At 35.3% G+C, this 25,465-nt stretch overlaps 1 protein-coding gene across 4 annotated transcripts in view; it reads right to left on the minus strand.

Annotated features, from left to right (window-relative positions):
- The window catches only part of dl (REL proto-oncogene, NF-kB subunit dorsal), a 140,772-nt gene that overhangs the window by 23,232 nt on the left and 92,075 nt on the right, over positions 1–25,465 (minus strand). For 3 of the 4 annotated variants that reach the window (XM_017615898.1, XM_017615894.1, XM_017615904.1), the window contains 4 exons: positions 22,555–22,974; positions 22,309–22,487; positions 21,854–22,245; positions 11,774–14,551 (listed from right to left, as the gene is read on the minus strand). In XM_017615898.1, the coding sequence (XP_017471387.1) occupies positions 12,563–14,551; positions 21,854–22,245; positions 22,309–22,487; positions 22,555–22,952 (2,958 nt within the window). In that variant the 5' untranslated portion in view covers positions 22,953–22,974 and the 3' untranslated portion in view covers positions 11,774–12,562. Of the gene's footprint in view, positions 1–11,527; positions 11,633–11,773; positions 14,552–21,853; positions 22,246–22,308; positions 22,488–22,554; positions 22,975–25,465 lie in introns of those variants that run through there. The other variant, XM_017615913.1, reaches the window with a different exon arrangement.

Consider the following 25,465-nt stretch of genomic DNA (forward strand, 5'->3'; position numbering starts at 1 on the left):
ATCGTATCTGTAAACAAATTAAAGAATCACACGTTTCATGTCTTCCTTGATTAAAAAATTAAATTTAAATTTTGCCTTTTTTTTGCCTTTTTCTGCCAACCCGCATGTACAAATCTGTACAAAAGTACCAATCATGTGACACTGAATTACAATCAACAAAATTTCACAAACTTTCGATATTTTTTAATTAGTATGTAGTTTTGCAGCCCATTGAATTCTAGTAGAATAAAGTACAAGGCAAATGGCTAAAAATTATGGTAGATTTTTGAGATTTTTAAAAAAGCTCGAAATTTTTAAGAAAGGTTTGAATATTTCAACATATTTACATTATACTAGAGGTATGTATATAACAAAATTAAAAAATAAATGCCTTTTCACCCTCTTTTCAAAGCTCATTTTGCCTATTTTGAAGTTTTTAGTGCCTTAAAATCAGTGTTGCCAACTTTTGATTTTCAAAAAGCTCCAAAAACTTGGAAAAAAGCGTTTTACCACACTAAAAGCACCAAATTTTTTGAATCAAAGCATGCTTTTTTTCATAACTGTTTGTATTTAACAAAGGTAAAAATATTAATAATATTTACAAGAATAAATCAATACACAAAACTTTTTGGCGTTCTTGGCACTTTGAGCTTAGGATATCTCAAAATTCTAGTGCTAGAGCAATTGTGAAAAAGAAAACGTCAAAAGCACGGTTTACGTCAAATGGGAGCAATGGCGGGTAAGAAGAAGAAGTGAAACTACCTTTAAATCTGTGTTCATATGGAAAAGTAGCTTATGTCGAAAGGCTGGCTTTAGTATAATGCGGCATTCCCTTTACTCTTTAAACGGCAAGGAATTTTTTGATGAGACTTAATAAGAATATTGACTTGCTAGTATCGGAACTACTTCTTGCACGTTTATTTGCCGAAAGTTCTACAACAGCTCAGCGCCAGTGAGTCATTCGCAATCGTATGCTGCGAATGCCGATTTATACTAAAGCCAGCCTTTCGACATAAGCTACTTTTCCATACGAACACAGAAATATTTGTATCATGCATTGTACCATGCATGCCTTCATGGTACAATTATTAAAGGTATTGTCTTCCCAGAGAGTTTTGCTTCACATCGAAATTCGTGTTACCTTATTTTCATTTTGACGCATTTCAATGTTGATTCTTTTACTTTTAGCTGGCTTTGCTTTTGGTTTTCTCTCAATTGAATTTTTATAATTTTCAAAAAACAAGGAAAAACGTTTGGAATAAATTGAGCTATAAAAATGTTTGATTTGTTTACTAAGCAAATGTTTATTTTTCGGCTTTTGCAAATTAAATAAGTTCTTTGCAAGAGGGTTTGTTTGAAAAAATACATGGACATATATACCCTGCAAGAACAGTGACCATCATTTGACAAATCATTTGACTGGCAAGGCTGATAGAGATTTCTGTCACTGGCTACCTACAAGTTTCTATCACATTCTAAAGGGCAGTGTGAAAAATCTGATGTAAACATTTGTGTACATATGATCTTCCGTCTTCCTCCAACTTATGGCCTTATATATTGGTCTCTTTTTAACCAACGCAAAATTTGCAAATGTGTTAGTAAGATAAATGAGAATGTGTAAGTTTCCATCACACAATTCTTGTAGGGTACACAAATGTTTACATCAGATTTTTCACACTGCCCTTTAGAATGTGATAGAAACTTGTAGGTAGCCAGTGACAGAAATCTCTATCAGCCTTGCCAGTCAAATGATTTGTCAAATGATGGTCACTGTTCTTGCAGGGTATATATGTCCATGTATTTTTTCAAACAAACCCTCTTGCAAAGAACTTATTTAATTTGCAAAAGCCGAAAAATAAACATTTGCTTAGTAAACAAATCAAACATTTTTATAGCTCAATTTATTCCAAACGTTTTTCCTTGTTTTTTGAAAATTATAAAAATTCAATTGAGAGAAAACCAAAAGCAAAGCCAGCTAAAAGTAAAAGAATCAACATTGAAATGCGTCAAAATGAAAATAAGGTAACACGAATTTCGATGTGAAGCAAAACTCTCTGGGAAGACAATACCTTTAATAATTGTACCATGAAGGCATGCATGGTACAATGCATGATACAAATATTTCTGTGTTCGTATGGAAAAGTAGCTTATGTCGAAAGGCTGGCTTTAGTATAATGCGGCATTCCCTTTACTCTTTAAACGGCAAGGAATTTTTTGATGAGACTTAATAAGAATATTGACTTGCTAGTATCGGAACTANTCAAAAAATTCCTTGCCGTTTAAAGAGTAAAGGGAATGCCGCATTATACTAAAGCCAGCCTTTCGACATAAGCTACTTTTCCATATGAACACAGATTTAAAGGTAGTTTCACTTCTTCTTCTTACCCGCCATTGCTCCCATTTGACGTAAACCGTGCTTTTGACGTTTTCTTTTAAATGGAAGCTACCATATTCTTTGAAGGAATTAAAAAAAGTGGTTTTTTACTTAAAAAAATTATTTCAAAAATTGTTTCAAGGAATATATTTTGCGCATCATTTTATAGCGAGCTTTTAGTGGTTTATTTCTAAAATTAATTATAAAACGGAAGGCAAGTAAAATACTCCTATTACATTGCGTAATGCACATAGATCATCTATTTGTTACTACACACTTATTAACAGCTATGCTAATACGATGCATTAAGTAAATTTACCTTGCGTGTTGTTATTTTTTAATGCATAAAAAATTCCTTTAAAAAATAATACAATTTCCAAAACAATAATTTGTTAAGGTGGCAGTAATACTCGAGCAATTTACGAAAAGTATAAACGTCATAAGTACAGTTTATGTAAAAAAATTTCAAAGTGAAACTACCTTTTTTTGTATCATGGGCACAATGATCACATTGTCTTCCCAGAGAGTTTTGCTTCACATGAAAATTCGTGCTCCCTTATTTTCATTTTGACGCAGTTCAATGTTGATTCTTTTACTTTTATTTGGCTTTGCTTTTTGTTTTCGCTCAATTTAATTTTTATAATTTTTCAAAACAAAAGAAAAAACGTTTGAAATTAAGTGAGCCATACAAATCTTGAATGTATTTAATAAGGAAATGTTTTTTTTTGGCTTTTGCAAATTAAATAAGTCCACTGCAAGGTTTGTTAAAAACAGATACGTGTACATATACATATGATATATGGTGGCCAACTTGGTGCTTTAAGCACTAGATTTAGTGCTTTTTAAAAATTAAAACGGCAAAAAAAATTTTAATTATTAAAAAATTATTTAGTGCCTAGTGCCTTTTCTCTGAACTAAAATTTCTTCGAGATACGTAGTTAAAATCTGAAATAATTTGAAATATTTAAAGCTGTGACAGCACGGAATTTACAAGTATCTACAAATTTAAATGCCCTAAGATACAACCATGATTGATAAAAAGCTGAATTTGCAAACCCACCTTGTTGAATTCTATTCGCGTTGAAAATCCTAGTACGCAGGTACGTTAAGTAATTCTTTTATTCTTTACTAATTATTTATACAAATTTTGATTTTTACAACCTGAGTAAAAGATATCCTTTCTTGGTGCTGAATCCAAATTTGGCCGCACAATTGCTCTAGCACTAGAATTTTGAGATATCCTAAGCTCAAAGTGCCAAGAACGCCAAAAAGTTTTGTGTATTGATTTATTCTTGTAAATATTATTAATATTTTTACCTTTGTTAAATACAAACAGTTATGAAAAAAAGCATGCTTTGATTCAAAAAATTTGGTGCTTTTAGTGTGGTAAAACGCTTTTTTCCAAGTTTTTGGAGCTTTTTGAAAATCAAAAGTTGGCAACACTGATTTTAAGGCACTAAAAACTTCAAAATAGGCAAAATGAGCTTTGAAAAGAGGGTGAAAAGGCATTTATTTTTTAATTTTGTTATATACATACCTCTAGTATAATGTAAATATGTTGAAATATTCAAACCTTTCTTAAAAATTTCGAGCTTTTTTAAAAATCTCAAAAATCTACCATAATTTTTAGCCATTTGCCTTGTACTTTATTCTACTAGAATTCAATGGGCTGCAAAACTACATACTAATTAAAAAATATCGAAAGTTTGTGAAATTTTGTTGATTGTAATTCAGTGTCACATGATTGGTACTTTTGTACAGATTTGTACATGCGGGTTGGCAGAAAAAGGCAAAAAAAAGGCAAAATTTAAATTTAATTTTTTAATCAAGGAAGACATGAAACGTGTGATTCTTTAATTTGTTTACAGATACGATTCTTCTTCTTCTTCTTATTTGGCGCTGTAACCGCCTAAGCGATTTTGGCCGAGTCCAAAACAGCACGCCAGTCATTTCTCTTCTGTGCTAACTGACGCCAATTGAAAATGCCAAGTGAAGCCAAGTCCTTCTCCACCTGGTCTTTCCAACGCAGAGGAGGCCTTCCTCTTCCTCTGTTACCAGCATCGCGGCCCGCGTTGAATATTTTCAGAGCAGGAGCGTTTCTGTCCATCCGAACGACATGGCCAAGCCAGCGGAGCCGCTGAATTTTAATTCGCTGCACTATGTCTATATCGTTGTAAAGCTCATACAGCTCATCGTTAAATCGTCTGCGATATTCGCCATCACCAACGCGTAAAGGTCCGTAAATCTTTCGCAGAATCTTTCTCTCGAAAACTCCAAGAGCCGCCTCATCAGATGCTTTCATTGTCCATGCTTCCGCGCCATACACCAGCACAGGCATGATGAGTGACTTATAGAGTGTGATCTTTGTACGACGAGAGAGGACTTTACTTCTCAATTGCCTACTCAGCCCAAAGTAGCACTTGTTGGCAAGAGTGATTCTCCGTTGGATTTCAAGGCTGACATTATTATTGGTGTTAATGCTGGTTCCCAAATAAACGAAGTCGTCTACTTTTTCAAACTTGTAACTGTCAACAGTGACGTGGGTGCCAAGACGCGTATGCTCTGACTGTTTGTGTGCTGACAGGAGATACTTCGTTTTGTCCTCGTTCACCACCAGACCCATTCGCTTTGCTTCTCTATCCAATCCCGAGAAGGCAGAACAGACGTAGCCCTTGTTTTTACCGATAATATCGATGTCGTCGGCATACAGATACGATTAAGCAGACAAAATAGGCAAATGCGTTAAAATCCTAACCCTGGTAATAATATTATCGCGAACATATGTACATACGTTAAAAATGTAACACCTGAAGCGCTGTTTTTATGAGGTGTCAAATATAATGTATATACCATCAATTTTTTTAAACATTCGTCAATGTTTTTCATGGAAGGGACGTTGGGAAAGCAGCTGTGACGTAGAGCTACCGGAAAGAACAACAGCGGAACTCATCAATCAAGTTTTGATTGCTTAATTAAAGTTAAACCTATTTACATTAAACAAATAAATAAATAAAAATAAACTTCAAATTTACTTAACCCTAGAATACTAACCTTATTTTTTATTCCTTTAATACTAACGTTCGCCTGTGAGGCTACTTTGAAAAAAAAAGTACAACTTCTGTGTTTCTAAAACCTTAAATTTGTTTAAAAAATGGGCTTAAACATATTTCATGTGTTTTTAACGTAAAAAAATAAAATAATTTAATAATATTTTTAATATTAATAAAAATAAGTCGTATTGAAAATAACACATATTTTATAATCTTTTTGAAAGGGGTCATTTTAAAAATTAAAAAAAAAAACATTTAAAAGCGAACGCACTCAAACAATCCATAAATTATCTTAAAGGTATTCCTATTTACTTTCACACTTAAAAGGAATTAGTTGTTTATCTTTTCTATTGTGACCTGTACTTAAAAGTGAAATCGACTTTTTTGTATCACATTGGGCCTTATGAATAAAAACTAAGCAATGCTTTTTTCTTAAAATTTCAGATCCTTTACGTAAAGTTATTCGAATAAATCAAGCAAAAGGTTTGAAACCTTAAGAAAAAGCAACTGCTTAGTTTTTATTCATAAGGCGCATCCACTGAAATCTTCTTCCAAATTGTTCTCACTATCGGTTCCATTCAACGATATTTCTTCCAACCATTTTAGAACTTGTTCTTCATAGGAACCCCTCTCGAAAAGAAAAAAAAATAAAGTTCAAAACAGAAAATAGCCAACAAACATGTTAAAAACTGAAATAAGTACAGCAAACAAAATTACCTTTACTACCAACGTTCGCCTGTCAGGCGTGAAGAGGGCGTGGAACTCAGCCGCGCAAGGCCACTGTACAATGTGCGTTTGCTAACAGCCTCATACAGCGCTAAGCTGAGTTGGCGCGAACATTTACTTTGATCATTAAAAGCGTTCCTGAAATATCGCCCGGAAACCGAATTCGTTCCGCCTCACAGGCGAACGTTAGTATTCTAGGGTTAAAAACGTCAGCCAGTGAAATGTAATTTTTTATTTTTCATTTCACATGCTCATTCTCATTTTTACTCTCCCGAAAACTTGACGTTAAACCATTCACGCATGGTACAATAATTACAGGTATTGTCTTCCCAGAGAGTTTTGCTTCACAACGAAATTCGTGCTCCCTTATTTTCATTTTGACGGAGTTCAATGTTGATTCTTTTACTTTTATTTGGCTTTGCTTTTTATTTTCGCTCAATTTCATTTTTATAGTTTTTCAAAACAAAATAAGAAACGTCTGAAATGAAGTGAGCATACAAATTTTTAATTTATTTACTAAGCAAATGTTTTTTTCGGCTTTTGCAAATTAAATAAGTCTTCTGTTCTGTTCTGTTTAAGAAATACGTGTATATTAGGAATGGTAATCCCGGGATCCCGATTTTTTTTAAGTCCCGAAAATCCCGAGATTATTTGTCTAGAATCCCGGGATTTCCGGGATTTGTAGTTTACACTGGTGGCAATAATAGAAACGCTTTATGTTGACCAGTTTTGGCTACATTTCTTTTGTTTATTTAATATTAAATTTTTTTTATAAATGTGTAGCTCAATATACATATAATACCAATTGTGCACACACAAAAAATTAATATATTCGCCAAACCAAGGGCCAAATGTAGTAAAATTGCATTCTTATTTTTTCTCTCTGACGTCAGGATTTTGAAAGAGAACTTTGAAATTTGAAAGATATGAGTAATTCAAAAAATTATTTAAAAATTTCAGTGCAATATACTTAAGAAACCAGTTAGGTATCAAATGAAAGAGAAGATTCGGTACAGTTAGAACACATTACATTTTTTGATCCGTAAGGGACGGGTAGGTATTGAAAATACTCTTTTATAATTTTATCCTTGAATATCCTTGAAATTTTTCAATTCTTATTTTTGAAAAAATTATATGTGAAGGACTAACATTATTAGCTTAAAAAAATAAAATAGATTAAAGGGGCATTTTTAATTCCTATTCGTCCTTGTGAACCACCCAAAAAAATTATTTCATTTAGTACCCATACTTTTGTTTTACATTGCATTGAATTTTTTAAAATAAATTTTGGAATTAACCATATCGAGCCCTAACCGCNGAAGGACTAACATTATTAGCTTAAAAAAATAAAATAGATTAAAGGGGCATTTTTAATTCCTATTCGTCCTTGTGAACCACCCAAAAAAATTATTTCATTTAGTACCCATACTTTTGTTTTACATTGCATTGAATTTTTTAAAATAAATTTTGGAATTAACCATATCGAGCCCTAACCGCCAAACTAACGTAAGCGACATTTTTTTTCTTTTTGATGCAGAAATATTCCTAGAGCATCTAGATGGATTTCTGCATCGAAAAGAAAATTGTGAAAAAAATGTCGCTTACGTTATTTTGGCGGTTAGTGCAAAAATGGATGAATGGTGTTCGTTTTTTATTATTTTTTTAATTTTTTGTCAAGCTAAAATTTTTTTTGATAATTTTATATAAAAATATGGTTCATGCTTTAACAAAAACTATATAAATGACACTTTCAAACTTTATACAAAACTTAGAAAAATTCCATAAATTTTTATCTGAATTTCGAGCTTTTTAACCAGAATTTTTTTGGGTATGCAGTTAACGAGCTTATATAATTCTAGTAAAATAAGTGCAAGTTTTGTGAAGCTAAAAAATCGCATTGATTTTTAATCATTTTTTTTGCCGACGGCTTTTTCGGGTTTTTTCACATAAAAAGCAAAATTTAGAAAAACAGGCCTTGACTTTTTTTATTTTTACCGCAAAAGATCTTGCGCATATTTTTCCACATAAAATTTATATAGTTTTTGTTAAAGCAAGAACCATATTTTTATATAAAAATATCAAAAAAATTTTAGCTTGAAAAACATTGAAAATATTAAAAACGAAACAACATTCATCCATTTTTGCCCGCCACTGTAATTATGTGTAACATGAAGTAGACATTTATAAAAAATATAAATTTAGGATAAACAAAGGGAATATAGACGAAACTGGCCGAATTAAGGCGCTTCTTTTATTTCTGCCACTCGAATTATGAATTTCTTTCAACCAGAAAATAATTTTTTTGGCTTATTTTTTCCATCAGATATGTACACACTAAAGTATTATTAAATGCACATAAATTTAATTACTGTCTGTCGTTTTGTTACTTATGAAATAATTTTCAGTTTAAATAAAAAGGTACGTTACAAACCCATTTACTTATTACTTATTACATCGATGGCTGAGTGGAAGATCGACCTATCTCGGCAGCCAGTTCGAAAAAGCTTTATCTCAAAAAACTTTTCAAGAACGCCCTATTTCAAAAACGCCCTATCACAGCTGCCGATTCAAAAACGCCCTATATCAGCATATTTTCAATACATTTTGAAGTGAGATAGGGCGTTTTTGAACTGAACTTTGAGATAGGGTGTTTTTCAATTAAATTCTGAAATAGGGCGTTCTTGAAAAGTTTTTTGAGATAGAGCGTTTTCGAACTGGCTGCCGAGATAGGTCGATCTTCCACTCAGCCATCGATATGGTAGGAGAGCTTCTCAAACCATATTGATGCAATTTTTTCATGTTAAGTCATTGAAAAATAGTAAATATCTAAATCCCGGGACCGATCCCGGGATTGAACCAACGACATCCCGAAAATCCCGGGATCGCAAAAATCGAAAAAATTTACCTCCCTAGTGTAAATACATACTAGGGATGTTGCGAATGTGGAATTTTAGACATCCGCGGATGCGAATGCGGATGTCATGTATTTTTAAGAAATAATTTAGGTGGGTAAATTAGGTAATTTAGGTAAATAAAAAATGGAAAGGTTAATAATTTGTAATAACCGGCCTTATCCTGAGTTTTGCCCGAAAAAAAATTTGTATTCCGCCCATTGTAAATATGTACATGAAATCCAAAAGTGAAAAGTTAACCCGTTCGGGGAAAATTAAACTCATGATAAGACTGAATGTTTTTTAGTACTTGAATTTAAAAATTGGAAGATTGTACTTAATAAAAACTTCTTGAAGGGCCGTAAATCAAACCTGTGCCACTATATAACTACTCGCTCGAGGCGACAAACTTGAAATGGGCAAAATTGTAAATTCTTTTCGATTGACGCTGCACCAGTTGAGAGGACTTTCAGTTATATTTATTTATTTTTATTGCGGTGCAATAATTACGTTTTGAGAATTTCATCGGGTCTGCAAATGTCGGATGTATCCTCCTGACTTTCATCTTCACAATCTAGCATCATGGCACAATCGTTGTTTAAACACCGTTTTTTTTCGAAAGAATTCTTCATTCTCATTCTTTTGGTTGTTTCGGAATTTGTCACGTCATCAGCGTTTTTTGATTTTAGTTTTTGTAACTCATTTTTAATGCTTTCTTCTGTGACAGAGACTGAAAATAACAGTTACTTTATTCCGAGTTAAATTTGGCCTAATAATTTTTATTCCGAAATAAAAGTGCTATCCGGATAATAAAGAAACCGCTTATCCAAATTAAACAAATTTGGTATCATATGAAAGAGGACTGAAATAGCTTTTAAACAGAAATTACGAATGAAGGTTACCACCTCTATTTATATTTTTTTATAACTTAATACTAAAGAAATTCATGTAAATACATACCCGACCCAATGTTTGTTCTATGGTAATTAATTAACATTTTTATTGAAATATTTTTCAATGTGTGGCTTTCCTCTTTGAGACGTTTCAGTTTTAAAGCTATTTAAATCCTCTTTCATTGGATACCAAACTTGTTTTATTTGGATAAGCGGTTTGTTTATTATCTGGAAAGTACTTTTATTTCGGAATAAAATATATTTGGCCAAGTTTAACTCGTAAAAAAAATAACTGTAATTTTCGGTCCCTTCAATATTCGCATTCGCAAAAAATCGGCATTGATTTTCGTGAATGCGAAAGCAAATGCGAATGTTAAAATTAATGCGGAAGCTGATACATACATACATATATGGTATATGGGTTGTGGAAGTATCCCTTTTCCCTAGCAGTAAACCTTTTAGTGTGGGCAACAATGATGTTTTTTAAATAAGACAGATCGGAATATGCGCTCTCTGGGAAGACAATGCATGTAATTATTGTACCATACTTCTACCTCTGTTTATTTGCCTTGGATGTATATGCGTGTAAAAAAACACGCCTTAAGATACGAGTACTTAAGTGTAAATAAGTGAATCCAAATCCGAAGTCGGTTTTGGCCTAACAGCCTCAAATTTTTTAGTAAACTGCAAAAAGGCCACTGGGTATGAGCTAATCCATAGGTCGCGCATTTAAATAAAGCTACTGTTTATGGCGTGTTGAAATAACTTTTTTTATTTCCTGAAGTTTAAATTAGCACTGAATTGCTCCATTTTACAGGTTTAAAATTGTCCGAGGTTTTGCAGAGGGAACAATTCGCAGTGTTAACTTCGCAGTTGTCTGCATGTAAAATGCATTGAACTGGAACCAGTACTAACCACGAAAATTAGGTTAAGTATGTGACTATTTCTGATCTGGTACAATTGCTTTCAGGGGAATGAGAAGTATATAGATTGTGTAACTTGACCACCACCAAAAGTAAGAAATTTACCCTTAATCTACTAATATTAATGGCATGGATAAAGACCAGCAATACTATTAATGGTATAGCTATAAATATATATACATACATATTGTCACCATAGATGCAAAATGCCCCATGACACCTTTTTTTGCTTCTCCTTACAATTTTCAAAATTGTCAAGAAGGGCCATATGCATTGACGTTGACGGTATATCGAGCCCTAACCCCCAACATAAAGTAAGGGAATTTTCGTTTCAATAGTTTCTTTTTGATGCAGAAATGCTCATAGAGCATCTAAGGGTCGTTTGTTCAATGTCAAGTTAACACAAACCGGAGCTAGAATCTGCGGTTAAATACAACGATTGCTTTATCGATCACATGCTAGTATATGAATGATGACGAAAACGTCTATAATGTTGTTTATCTGGGAGGTAGTGATGAACAGACATTGAAGAATCGGCCCTAAATGGTTCGGGGTTAGGGCTCGATATTCTTAACCATACTCTGCCCCACAACCAATATCATAACCAGTACCAATATCAATACTTTCATAACTAATCAATATCAATCGCCGAATAGTAGACTAGACGAGCAAAAGTGGAAATTACACTTACGACCACCTGGATGATCACTTTGGATCTTCTTTTGTTGCTGTTGCAGCGAAGAATGCATTAAATCACCGTCAGTCCGTTGACGTTTTCGTCTTAATTCCTCTGGTCCTATAAGCAAAAGAGTTTTCAATTTATTATCTTCACCATATAAAACAATTCTACTGGTACATCGCAATAAAAAGGGCTCTTAAAATACTTTTTACGTATTTCGTTAATTAATTCATACACATACATACATGACTTCAAAATCTCAGCTAAACAAATCTTAAAATTAAATATATAGTAGTTCAAATTTATAAATAGGTAAGTTTTTTTTAACCTTGACTACAATAGTGTACATAGTTTTTGCAAAAATTTTAGAGTTATCCAATGCTTTTGTAAGTACAATATATAGTTTTAACAATTTTCGTTTCTTATTTTTAAGTCTAAGAATGACGTTGTAATGACTAGTATTAAAATTTCTTTTTCAACGCACTGCATTTATCAAAATTCTATGAGTGACGTTTCCTTTGACAAATGTCATTTATAAAAAGCGTTGTACAAACGCATGCAAATTCAGCTTTAGTAACGAAGTCCCAAGGGACGTTTTCCGCCTTCGACTGTCAAAACAAAATGCTTTATTTCAATTAAAATTGATTTATACATGCAAACGTAGATATGTATGTATATACATATACATACTATGTATGTACATATGTGCCTTCCAAGGTTTATTGGGGCAAAATACCAGTTAAAGGTATTTATCGATACAAAAAACAATTACAACAAACATTTGTGCTTGGCTGCTTTGGAACAGCGGTTCCATTAAACCAGCAAACATTTCATTTTTTAAATTCAAAAAGTGGCTAATTAAAGTGGTTGCAGGAAGATACAAATTGGCTAATAAACAACGTACTGCCTTCCACACTCTTATAAGTCGCTATAATTCTTACGCTGCTCACAAATTCCGTATAAATACGGCCAAAAAAACATATTTTCTCAAGAAAAATTTTATTTAAAAGTAACCAAGCTCTAGTTAGAAGAGCAAACTACTCCCTTTCAATTGATGTTGTTCGCTGCCGCCAACCGCCTACCGATCTCATCGGGAGTCAAAATTTCGCCCGCGTCGACAGCTGCGTAGTAAGCCGAGGCTTCGTCAAACTCGCTTGTCGACGCCTGGGGCGGTATGCTAGTGTACAAAGCGAAATGTTCCGCTTCTGTTAAATCTACATCGGGATCGAGTTGGACATTGAAGGCCCCCTCGCATAGATTACGCAAGCTTTGGCGATCTGCTATGGCTACCAGCTCCATATTACCCTCACATATTGGAATATCTGCAAGCTGCAAGGCGGATACAGTTTTTCGATCGAGTGTATTACTCAGAGTTACCGTACTGGCGTGCGAATAGGCCTCATTCTGTGGCAGACTATTTACACTGTCACCTTTCAGTGGTATGTGTATGACGTCGGCGGTTAGACGTGGTGGACGTTTACCGGAAACGCTACTTACACTGCGGCCCACTGGGCGGCTTGGCTTGGCTCCCTTATTGGGGCTTGTCGGTAGAGATGTCGGTTGTAGTGATTTAACTGAAGCGCGATTATGATCGTTCAGACGGAAGTGAGCAATACTTGGTTCGCGGCTCATATTCGGTGTGGTTCCCTTGGAATTGGAGCCGGAAACCTCACCACTTTGACTTAGATCTGATTTACTTTTACGGCGGGAGAAGATCTTCGAGAAGAAACCTGGTTTCTTTTGCTTCGGTAAGGTGTTTGAATTACTTGGATTGTTAGGTTTCGGGGGCAAACGTTTTGAAAGTGGCGTTTGGTCGGGCGTCTTTTTGATGATGATCGGCGCAGGCGAGCGAGATATGCGCTCTGCTGCTTCGCCAGCATTGGCCTCAAACGCTCGATTTTCCACCGTCGTACCATCCTGCTTGCGTATACGTTTTGGTGGTAAGGGTGGCAATTTCTCTTCCTCGGCTGCAGTCACATGCAGTTGAGGTGATGGATATTTCAAAGAATTTGGACGTGGCGGTAAAGCCGCTTGTTGGCTTCGTGGTTGGTTGAGCGGTAGCATTGGCAGCTGCTCCAGCGCAGCAACGGCGGCATCAGCACTCAATGCGAAATGGTCTACATGATCGTAATGTAATGCGTCCTCTGGTGCAAGTTGTGAGGCTGGTGGGGTAGGTGGCATCAAAACGTCTAATGGTATATCTACTGGGTTTTTAAAAGCTTTCTGTAAACTACTATACGTGGCCGCATCATCAAAACTGTCATCTACCTCCATCGGGTATCTCTGAGCACCCTGTTTAGTTTTAACATCATTTACTTCACTGAGCTTAGCAGTGTATGTGTCACGATGCAGGACATGACGCGTGTAGATTTCATCGAGTTCGGCGGCCTCATCCAAAAGCGCTGTAAGCACCTTATCCTCATCGATGGAGGCTATAGAAGCCGCACCGTCGGGCGGTGGCGAACCTTCGTTCTGCTGCAAGTCGTTGGATTTCATCCACTCATTGATTTTTTCGTTAACAGAGATCACTTGCTGTTGTTCTGATACGGGAAATACCACTTCTTGGGTTTGCGGTGCTACACCCGCTTGCACCTCCTCCGGCTGTTTTTGAACTTGTTGCGGCGCTGCAGCTTGTTGCAGCTCTACATGTTGTTGGCCCACTTGTGCTTGGTTCAGCTGTTGTTGATCTTGTTGTTCCAGCTCGCGTACTTTTTCGTCTATAATCGCATCGATTTCATTCTCCTTTCGCCGTTTGTCCGCTTCTTCTGCTTCCACTATGATTGCATTATTAAAAAGTTGATCTACCTCCTGGTGTGGAGCTGCGGTCGGTGTATTTAAATCTATAACCTCTAAAACAGCTGGTTTTACCGCGCCAGCTGCGGCTAATATTTCTTCAAATATGTCTTCGTCAGGCTTCCTTTTGAGCATACGACGTAAATTCTCTATAGAGTACCTACCCGATTCCGCCGGCACATATTCAAACTTCACAGGATCGCTGACAGCTCCATCTGAAGGTCGTTGCAGTTGCACAAATACCTGTGGGAGGGGGAAAAGTGGAAAATTAAGCATTAAGAATATCGCTAGCCTAGAATTAAAACATGTTAATTCCAGTTTTTTTTTCAAGTTTTACAAGAGAGAAAAAACCTTCGTAAGCTAATTTTCTTCAAATTTAAAAAAAAAAATCGGTAATAGCATTTTGGCTTAAAGGGCCCATACAAGATACCAGCATGCTGGCGCCATCAAGTGTTGGTGCCAGCCGATTGACAGTGTATGGCCTTGTGGTGTGATTGTACCAGCTGCTGGCGCGACATCAAAAACGATTTGATATTTTTATGATTGTATCAGCATTATGGTGTTTTGAATGGTGAAATTAGCCCTTTTTTAAGTAAAAAGTATTTTGGCTTAAACTTCTTACATTATATGAGTCAAAGCCGTGTTTGTGGTACATCAAAGTTAATAGTATTGCAGTTGTAAAATAAAAAGCCGATGTTTAACCAAATGGTAGAAATATTATGAAATTTCGCTTCTACTCATTTCGATATTTTCCGGACCTCATTTGTAAAAAAATAAATATTGTACCAGTATGCTGGATGTTATATGCTTCGAACTTGATGGTAAAATCACTCGATACTCACAGCAAGCTGGTGTCGTGTATTTCCCCTTTTATGCAAGCAAAACATAACTCCATACGAATTGGCAGAACTTGAAGTTTTTCTTTAACAGCGGTCGCCCCTCGGCTGACAATGGCAAACCTCCGAGTGTATTTCTGCCATGAAAAACGGCTTCTCATAAAAATACAATCGCCGTTCGGAGTCGGCGTAAAGCTGTAGGTCCCTCCCCTTTGTGTGACAACATCAAGGCGCACGCCACAAATTGGAGAAGAAGCTCGACCAAACACTAAAATATGTGTAAGCGCCAACGTGTTATATACATGTACATCAGTTTCGTCTTTTTGAACTATGCATTTTAATTTTCATTGCCTCCTGTATCAAGTAAGTTTTTATAAAAAGTGGATGTAGCGAATTCTGGCTAAAATAGCCAGTCTCACGAAAGAAATTTAAGTGAAACATGGTTTTTTTATTTGAATTTAATATGGGAACTGACAGATTTGTTACTTAGATTGCTCTCGTGAAACCGCCAGTTAGAGGTTATGAATTGTCCCATTAGAGTAAGTGGGCCGTGAATTTACCAAGATTAATATTTTTCAATGATATTCAGGCAGCGCCGAGCTTTGTAGTCGAAAAGTACACAGTGTAAATTTTGTTGCAAAATCCCAAATAGTTTTTTTTAATCAATAATAGAAATTATTCTGTGTTTTGGAATTTTTTATTTTTCTTTGAAAGTAAGTGTCTGATTGAAACAAGTTTTTGGGTGCAGATTTTTTGGGTGCAGAAATGCAAGCATTTTTTTCTTAGATAAATGCAGAAATGTTTATTACATAAGTTGTTGTTAAAAATTTTCGTCCACGAGGCGCAGAAATTGTTTAAATGTTCAATTGTTCATGAAAAAATTTTTCAAATGCAAAAAAAAAATGTATTTTTTATTGTATAGTTTAATGTTTTTTAAATCTGCACCCAAAAAATTTTTTCATTTGGACTCTTAATTTCAAAGTAAAATAAAAATTTCCAAAACACTACAAAAATTTTTCAATTGTTTATTAAAAAAAATCTATTTGGAATATTGCAACAAAATTTACACAGTGTACTTTTCGACTTCAAAACTCGGTGTTGCCTGAATATCATTGAAAAATATTAATCTTGGTAAATTCGGGGCCCACTTGAGGAAGCCTTAACCATTATTATTTTTATTATCGTTTATCAAAAACCCTTTGTTACACAGGGAAATTTTCTTTGACAAGAAAAATTGTACGAGCTCTTGATGGATGTGACGGGAAAAGTCGTTTCAGTGAATTTGCCCGAAAGGACTATGGCCCATTTCATTATAATTTGATTTATTTATTCAAATTGAATATAATTTTCTGGTAGCAGTGCAATTAAGCTTTAAATATTTTAACTGCCTTCAGACAATTACTTAATTTTTCTCTGAATTGTTTTTTTTTGCCGATATACGTAAATGCATATCTGTGTTCGTATGGAATAGTAGCTTATGTCGAAAGGCTGGCTTTTGTATAATGCGGCATTCGCAGCATACGATTTCGAATGACTCACTGGCGCCGAGCCGTTGAAGAACCTTGGGCAAATAAACGTGCAAGTTATTTATTCATCGATTTTCTTCATAAGTCATTTGATTTTTTTTTGTAACAGAACAGGCTTTAGCACAAATTAAAAAATTTGGCACAGAACACGTTATTTTAAAAATTTTTTTTCTGGTAAAGTTTGATTTTTTTAATTTTTTCATTATAGATTAAAAAAACTGGAATGATTATTTAATTTGTCAGAAACTATATCCCCGATCGGAAAGTATTGTATATAAGACTTGTGGAGATATTTAATAGCTTTCATTTGTCGTTTTTTATATTAAGGTTTTTAAATTAAAACGTAAGATATATGTGATTAAAAGGAACCAATTTTTGCTTTAAGCTGAATATCGGTAAATTGAAAATATCTCGAAAACGTATCCATAGAAAAAAATTAACTCGATTTCCGGAATCTCCGAACAGTTCTACGTAGGTATTGAATAGTGGCATCCATAGAACATTTTTGCTGTAAACCAGTGTAATTAGTAAGTTGATTTAAAAATTGGATATATGGATCATCCGGCTCTGTATCAAGTTATTCCCTCAACTTCAAAGCACTTCCATTTAAAAAGGGTAGAAACCTGGCTGCAGTCGACAATGAGCGAAAATGGATTGAACGGTAAACTATAAATAAATTTATAGTTCAAATGTTTATTACTTCGTCTTTAGGTTTGTGTCTTCTAAGCGTACATCGAACGTTTTGTATTACAGAACCAATCTAATATTATTGATAAAACTATAGACCACTTTGGTGAACAGCCAAGACATTTACTTCTTAAGTAATTACAGCAGATGGCAGAAAACACATAGCGCACATAAATTTCTATAATAAAAATAGCATATTCGAGGCTGCTAATATATCTATTTTAAATTATAGTTAAATCATTGGTTAAACTTTACTACAGAAAAATAAAACAGAATTTTCTGTAGTTAAGTTTAACTAATGATTTATTTGTACTTTAAAATAGAAAAGTTAACAACCCTTAATAAATTTTTTATTTATTACACGGTGTGACAAAACAAAAGAAATTAACACAAATATTTAGCATAAAAAATCTGCATACTCAATATGTTCAATACGTACATACATATGTATATAATTTAAGAGAAGGTATTTCGAGTAATATTATAGAGTATACGGAAAAGTTTATTTTTTTACATTTTGTATTTTGAATAACGGATGGTCCGGCTATTTGGTTTACTATACAGGTATGTACAGCTACGAATTTAAAAAATGCATCAAAGTTTATTTGAGATATTCGACTGCAAAGCTTTTGACTGCCATTCACCTGGGAGGGGCCAGAAGTAATTCGTGTGCTTACGATTCAAATCGCAGCTCACTTCGTCCGGATATTTACAGCCGTGAATCCTTTGGGTAGCGACCGAACACATCTTTGGGAGCGAGCTAAAGTGAGAGGGCGTAACACCCCGCGTGCGCTGGGTTTGGGTCCCGCCACGTTAAAACCCTGCCCAATGGAAAAAAAACACATACCTCGGATGATACCCCCTTATTTTGATGACGATCACGGCAAACATAGGAAGGACTATGATTTGAGGGTATGCACCTGGAATATCCGAACCTTTAATCGGGAAGGTGCCTCTGCCCGGCTGGTTGATGTCCTAGGGAAAATAAAGGCTGACGTCACCGCCATCCATGAAATGCGATGGACGGGGCGAAGAAGGTAAGCGTGGAGCCTTTCGACGTCTACTACACTTGCCACTTAAAGGAGCACAAGTCGGTGTTGGACTTGTGCTGGGAGAGAGACCGGCGTTTACTCTAGTGGACGAACGTCTAGCCACAATTCGCACCAAAGCGAGATTCTTCAACATCCGAGGCATCCAAGGATCTCTTAACTTAGGGCGTACATATTAGCGCTGCCCTGACACGTATCAAAATCGTGCTTGGTGATTTAAGGGCCAAGGTGGGCAACGAAGGGATCTTTGGCGCCAGTGTCGGAAAATTCAGCCTCCACATAGAAACGGCGGACTGGGGCTAATCGACTTCGCCGGAGCCCGAAACTTGGCAGTATGTAGTACTGGGTTCTAGCATAAAAAGATCCATCAAGCTACATGGGTGTGTCCAGATCGAAAAACGGGAAACCAAATCAAGCATGTTGTGATAGACGGAAGGCATGCTTCCAGTGTTTTAGATGTGCATACGTACACTCCGAGGGCCAAACATCGACTCGCACCACTGTATTGATGCAGCGAATATACGACCCCACCTCGATGCAGCAAAAAAAGGGCCCCAACAATGCAAAGAAAGTTCAACGTCGAAAATCTGCAATCAAAACAGACGACCAATGGATTCGCCGCTCGACTCTCACACCTGCTGTGAGAGAGCACTCTTCAACAAACCGACATACGCGAGCAGTGGAACTACATTTCCCACTCATTACTGGTACATGAGGAGTGTCAAGAAGCTGCTTGAAATGCTGGCCGACAGCAAAAACACCCAAAATTTTTAGCGGAGAGTTGAGCGACTTACGGAAGGTTTCAAGACTCCTGTACTCAAATTATGGTGGGAACACTTTTCGAACCTTTTGAATGACAGAAGCACTGAAAGGAGTGAAGAAGACGAACCCTAGTCCCCAGTCGATGACGATGGAGTCGATATCCCAGCGCCTGACTAAGGCGAGGTACGAATAGCCATTATGTTGATGAAAAGTAACAAAGCTGCTTGAGCTGTTGAGCTATTCAATTACGATGGCAAGGAGCTAATAAGGTGCATGCCCGACGACGGGAATTCAAGTGCGCTCTCCCCAATCCACAAGAAAGGCGACCCCGCCATGCGTGCCAACTACCGCGGGATCAGCCTTCTAAGCATAGGTCGTAAGGTCTTATCGAATATATTATGTGAAAGATTGAATACCACCGTCAATGAACTGATTGGGCCTTATCAGCACTGTTGCCAACTTGGTGCTTTTCGCGCCAAATTTAGTGCTTTTCTTTATTCAAAACACGAAAATTTTAGAGTTTAGTGCTTAGTGCGTTTTTTGGTGATTTTGTTTTTAGTTTGAAGACACCAAATCTGTAAATCTTAACAAAAAGGTGGCAAAATATATAGCAATCGTAAATGTTTTAAGCCACTTTACAAAAATATAAACAAAATCATGTCACAATGACAATCATATGGGAGAGAGCATATATTGACCAACAAATTATGTAGCAGCAATTTCAATCTTGACAAAATTACATTCGGTAATTCGCCATTGCTGGGACCAGGAATCGCCCTTTAGACCTTTAGTTTTGGTTGAATTTGTTATATTTTTTTACGTCTATTCAAAAAAAGCAGCGGCATCTCCTAGCAGTAAAATTAATATCTAAGGAACCTTTTGAAAAAAGGGAATAATCAAAATTGGGTGGCATTTGAAGAGTGGACAGATTTTTTGACACACAATTTTTTTCCCACTATGCGCCAGTGAATACGCTCAAATAATTGCGTTTTCTGTTCTCGAGAAATATGTCACCTTCTCATATGGCAACATTATCAGGGTGCAACATTTTAAAGAAAGAGACCGCAATATGCATGTGAAGATACTGAGAAAGGAACACGAAAGCTTGACAGCCCTGGCGCAGGGCAGAATAAATACGACATTATTTCGAGAAAAGAAAACGCTATAATACACATTAAAAAGGAAAATCAAATTTTGTTAGGTTTCAGGTATTAAGCGGTCGAAAGAAAAGTTTTTGATGTTCCTTTAGTTAACAAGATCATAAGAGACAGCAGTGTAGATTTAAACTACCACATACTTCACGAAACTTCGTTTCTGGTTTTTGCTTTCGTTTCATAGGAATTGTAGAAAAAATTAAACAAAACGAAGAAAATTGTAACATTTAAATACTCCCATAAAAATTTGGTGCTTATTTCGAGAAAAAACGCGACTTTTCTTGGGTTTTAATGCTTTTTCAAATTAAAAACTTGGCCACACTGCTTTTTTTCTTAACAGCGGTCGTCCCTCGGCAGGCAATGGCAAACCTTCGAGTGTATTTCTGCCATGAAAAACAGCTTCTCATAAAAATACAATCGCCGTTCGGCGTCGGCGTAAAACTGTAGGTCCCTTCGCTTTGTGTGACAACATCAAGACGCACACTACAATTCGGAGGTGAAGCTCGGCCAAACACTAACATATGTGTAAGCGCCAATCTATTATTATTATTTTTATTATTACATACACGCGCTGCTCATTTGCCAGATATACAACTTTCAGGTCAAGTCAAGTCTAAGTCTTGCATAAACGAGGTTTTAGAAATCAAAAATCGACTTCACTTATTTTTATTTGTTTTGGTAAATACGTACATACACGCGCTGCTCATTTGCCAGATATACACTTAGGTCTTTTTTTATGCGGTGCATGCGTTCCTCAGAAAGCCGCATAAAAAAAAATCCGCATAAAAAAGTTCTTTACTTTCATACAAAAACAGGGGATGCGTTCCAGCATTTTCAAAAACCGCATAAATTCAGATAGTCCATGTAAAAAATTCTAAAAAACCGCATAAAATAATCCAGTGAGGCATAATTAAGCAAAAAAAAAACTATTTATTTCTTCACTTCAACACTTATTATTCCATGTAAAACTGAACATTAATGGAATATGTTTTTGTTATTTTTTATATTTTTTTTGGCCTTTATAACAATTATATTCAACAATTTATATTGAGCTCGAGGCCGCTTTCCACATTAATGGAATAAATAAAATTTTATCTATTTTAACAAAAAAATAAAAATAAATATACCACAATAAATACATGACTTATATAAGAATACAAAGACAAATTATTTATCAGAAGCATTGTCTCTTACACATTGAAAAAAGTAATAAAAACTGTCAAAAAAGCAAAACCGCTACTGCGAAATAATGATTTGAAACCCCGCATAAATTCAAATCCGCATAAAAAAAGCCGCATAAAAAGAGACCTAAGTGTACATATGTATATACCATTTTGATGTCAAGTTAAGTTAAGCCTTGCATAATAGTGCTTAAACAAAATTTAAATTTGTTTGGACAATTGATTTCCTCCATCACCCTCCCCCACGTTTCATATGTAGAGTTTTGCATGGCCAAGCAGTTCTACGTAAAAAAATGGACTTCCGAACTATCTGACATGACCTTGTATCAAATTTTCTTGTAAGTTCTTACCTCGACTGGTTCGGTAATGTTGGTCCTATGGAACTTAGGTGTCCTAAATGTAATTGCAGTCTGTTTGTGTACATCGTTGTGCTCGAATTCCCCAAACGCTTGCCAAATAGTAACACCATCTTTCTCTTCAAAGAAACGCACAGCAATATCCTCTTTGGCTACCTTCTCGCAGAGTAAAATGATTTTCGTGTTGCCCAGCACTGTAGCCGAACAACTGCATATACGACTAATAACGAGATCTGACATAGCCTTTTTGTCATAAATTGGTTCGGAGACGACAGGAGGCAGAGGCACCGTAAAGCGACCCATGTCACCTTTCAAAAATACTTGAAAACACAAACGCACTGCATTCAAGTCTATACTGGTGGGCTGAAAACGATGTGAAAATCCAGCTGAAAAGATACGAAGAATTCAGATTTTTATCAAATATCCAAAATCCTCTTTTGGACACTAACTTTTGAAGGGGTCGACCCGAATGTCTTCTCGTGCCTTTAGAGCGCTTTCAATGTCCTTTTTCTTGACGCATTGTATGCCCAAATTACTGAAAACGGCACGCATCGTTTCGCTGTTGATTTCTAAGGTACAAACGCCTTTCTTGCAGCCCTCCTTTCCTACCAAATTGTGCGGATGTGGTCTAATCAGGAAAATGTAAAAGTATTTTAAAATCTAGTTGAAAGATAAAGTTACTATGTGTTACTCACCGATATGGGGCATCTTTAGTCACACAGGACACGACTACAACGGCACGTCCCTTGTAACCAACAATTTCGATGGTGGGAAAGGTTTTCATTTCTGGCGTGGAGTTCACGCCCGGTATCGAACCAGCAGAACGACCTTCGCACTCGTAGCGAAATCTCAATGCTTTGCTGGCGGGTTGCTCCACAATTTTCACATATGCTTTTTTTGCTATTTTTTTATTGGGTGTCGCTTGCTGCTGAGACGACGATTGTAAATCTGCCTGTGATTGTTTCGGCTGGGCACCATTATAATTGAGGTTCTGCTGTTGGTGGTGTTGTGGAGACTGCTGGTGTAGCTGCTCGCCATTTGGACTCACATTTTGTCCTCCGCCCATAAGGGCGTTCCCTTGGTTAGTATACATATTTGGCGCAAATAAAAGTTTGCTGTAAAAGAAAAATGAAAATGCTTTCTGATTAAAATTATGTAAATTTAAGAAAGCAGCGAAAAACTATATATCGTTTTCCACAAAGTAGTATGAACATAGATTTATTTAACATATGTATATGTTTTGGTAAATATGTAGAATCTTATGTATGTATATTGAAATGCCTAAGACTTTAGTTCATTGAATTTCTAATTCGATTTTTTGTCTAAAAATTTCAGAATTCTTGCAATGTATGAATCGATGTGTATATATATACATATTTATGGACCAATTTTTCACACACGCTTTTCAGTACATTTCGTCTCTTTGACGATATTTCTTCTCTCTCTGCGTACTCTAGCTAATTTAATTTTGCACCAAAAATAAATCCTACGTACATCGCTCTGTCACCGAATTGATGCTGATGGCCGAGTAGACGTTTCGCTTTATCCCGATGTATCTTTCTTCTTCCGACCAAATTCTGTGATGATCACTATTTAAGTTGTCGGCAAATACTGAAACTCAAAAATTTTTAAAAGCGATTCCAACGACCTCCGGTCCATTAGTCTACGCGAAGCCGAAGAAGAAATTTATTTCACTCAAAAGAGAAAAAGTGAGCCGCAAGAATCGTCAGCCAAGCCGAAAATAAATTTTTGTACCTTCATAAATGTCCAAACGAAAACAGATTTTCAACTTTAAACTAACGCAAAATTATTTAAACATGTGCCGTGGCTAAAATACATAAATATGTATGCATGCGCGTATGAAGATACTTATGTACATATCGTCGTTTAAAATGCAAAACCGCGTATCAGCAAAATGCAAAACCGCATATGTGAGATTGCATAAATTATTTTCTAGAGAGTAAAAACACTAATATTTCAAAATGGTTATCTTTTTTTATAAAGCAATTGCATTTCTGGCAAGTATATGACGAATGGATAAGGATTTAGCCAAGGGCTTGTGTGAGCAAATCCAATTTTCGGCAGCCAATGTCAGTTACGCGGTTTTGCAGAACGACAATACGCGGTTTTGTACTTTAAACGACGATATGTATGTACATTGTACATACATATGCCCTGCGAACAATTGGAGGCGAATTTTATCGCCTATCGCCGCGATGTCACTACTTCGTCTCTATTGAAAGTTAATAAGGGTATAGTAGCTCAAAACAAGAAACATTTCTATCGCTTTATAACTTATTCGAGTTAAGAAGTTTTGATTTTGGATGAAAAAAGGTGAACCTTGTGACAGCGCTTTGGGTGTTGAAACAGCTTTAAAGAATCAGTCCGAATGCAATATTATTAATTTTGTCAAAATCACCTCACATTGGAACTGCGCACGTTCTTTAAGTTTTTCCTTGAATGGACCCACCATTAGAACGGGTCAAAAAAGTAGTTTGCGAAAAAAACACCCCTTATTCGAAAGGAAGAAAGCAATTGTTTGGACCATTATAAAAAATGTATCGCAATATTTGCCATCAAAATGGTTAAATTAAACACTTTTTCTTCATATACACATGTACATATATACGCACTTATCACAACAACATTTTGCGAAACTAAGTATATTTCAGCCATTATCTAACTTCTATCTATATACTGTTACCTTAAAGGCTCTATCTAATAGCTTTTTTTCAATATTTTGAAGTTCCAATAGTTTAGTAAGCACCGAAATAACAAACTGGATTTTGAGCGAAAGTTAGTTAGGTCCTTTATAATATTAAGGTAACTATAAACATTAAAAGTATGTCGATATGTTTGCGAACGCAAACAGGTGGGTAAAGTTATTTTGCATTGTAATATTACGTTCTCATTGAGCCATTAACTCGAGTTTAACGTTTTGAGTTTATGAACAACTGTCAAGCGTTCACATTGGGGTGTTTAAGAAACTCAGAGTTTAATTTGACATTTTTTTGTTTACTTTTTCTTATTCTCATTTAGTCTGTTCCCGTACTACAGGAGTTAACACACACACACATAAGTCTAGAATACCAACCGTTTAGCTATAAAAAAACAAGAAATAAGGATCGATAGAACTTTTTACGCTAATTTCAACCATACCAAAATTGTTTGGTGCAAATAAAAACCAAAGCCAATAAAAGAGGTTAAAGTTCAACTTAACTATTTCTTATGTGGTTAATATCTCAGAAACTAGTTAACCGATTAAAAAATTATTGATGCTAGTTTCAACATAATTTAAATGCCTTTTATGCAAGCTATATACTATAACCAGTTTTAGAACTAATTTTATATAAACTACATTTAAAAATATATATTTTTATTTTATTTTTTTTTTAGTATTTCTGGACTAAAAATATAAAAAGGCATATAAATTATATACATTCATGAAAGAAAAATTAATTATCTTTATTTTGACGTCATTAGTTTTTTAATAGGTTATGTTGTTCAGAAGATATTAATATTAAAAAAAATCAGAAAATTTAACTTTAACCACTGATATTTTTTTTATATTTTAATTTCGCCAGGTAATTTTGGTAGGGTTGAAAT

Source organism: Rhagoletis zephyria, unplaced genomic scaffold (genome assembly GCF_001687245.7).
Source record: "Rhagoletis zephyria isolate East Lansing unplaced genomic scaffold, Rhagoletis_zephyria_1.1 Rzeph_scaffold_00024, whole genome shotgun sequence".
NCBI lineage: Eukaryota > Metazoa > Arthropoda > Insecta > Diptera > Tephritidae > Rhagoletis > Rhagoletis zephyria.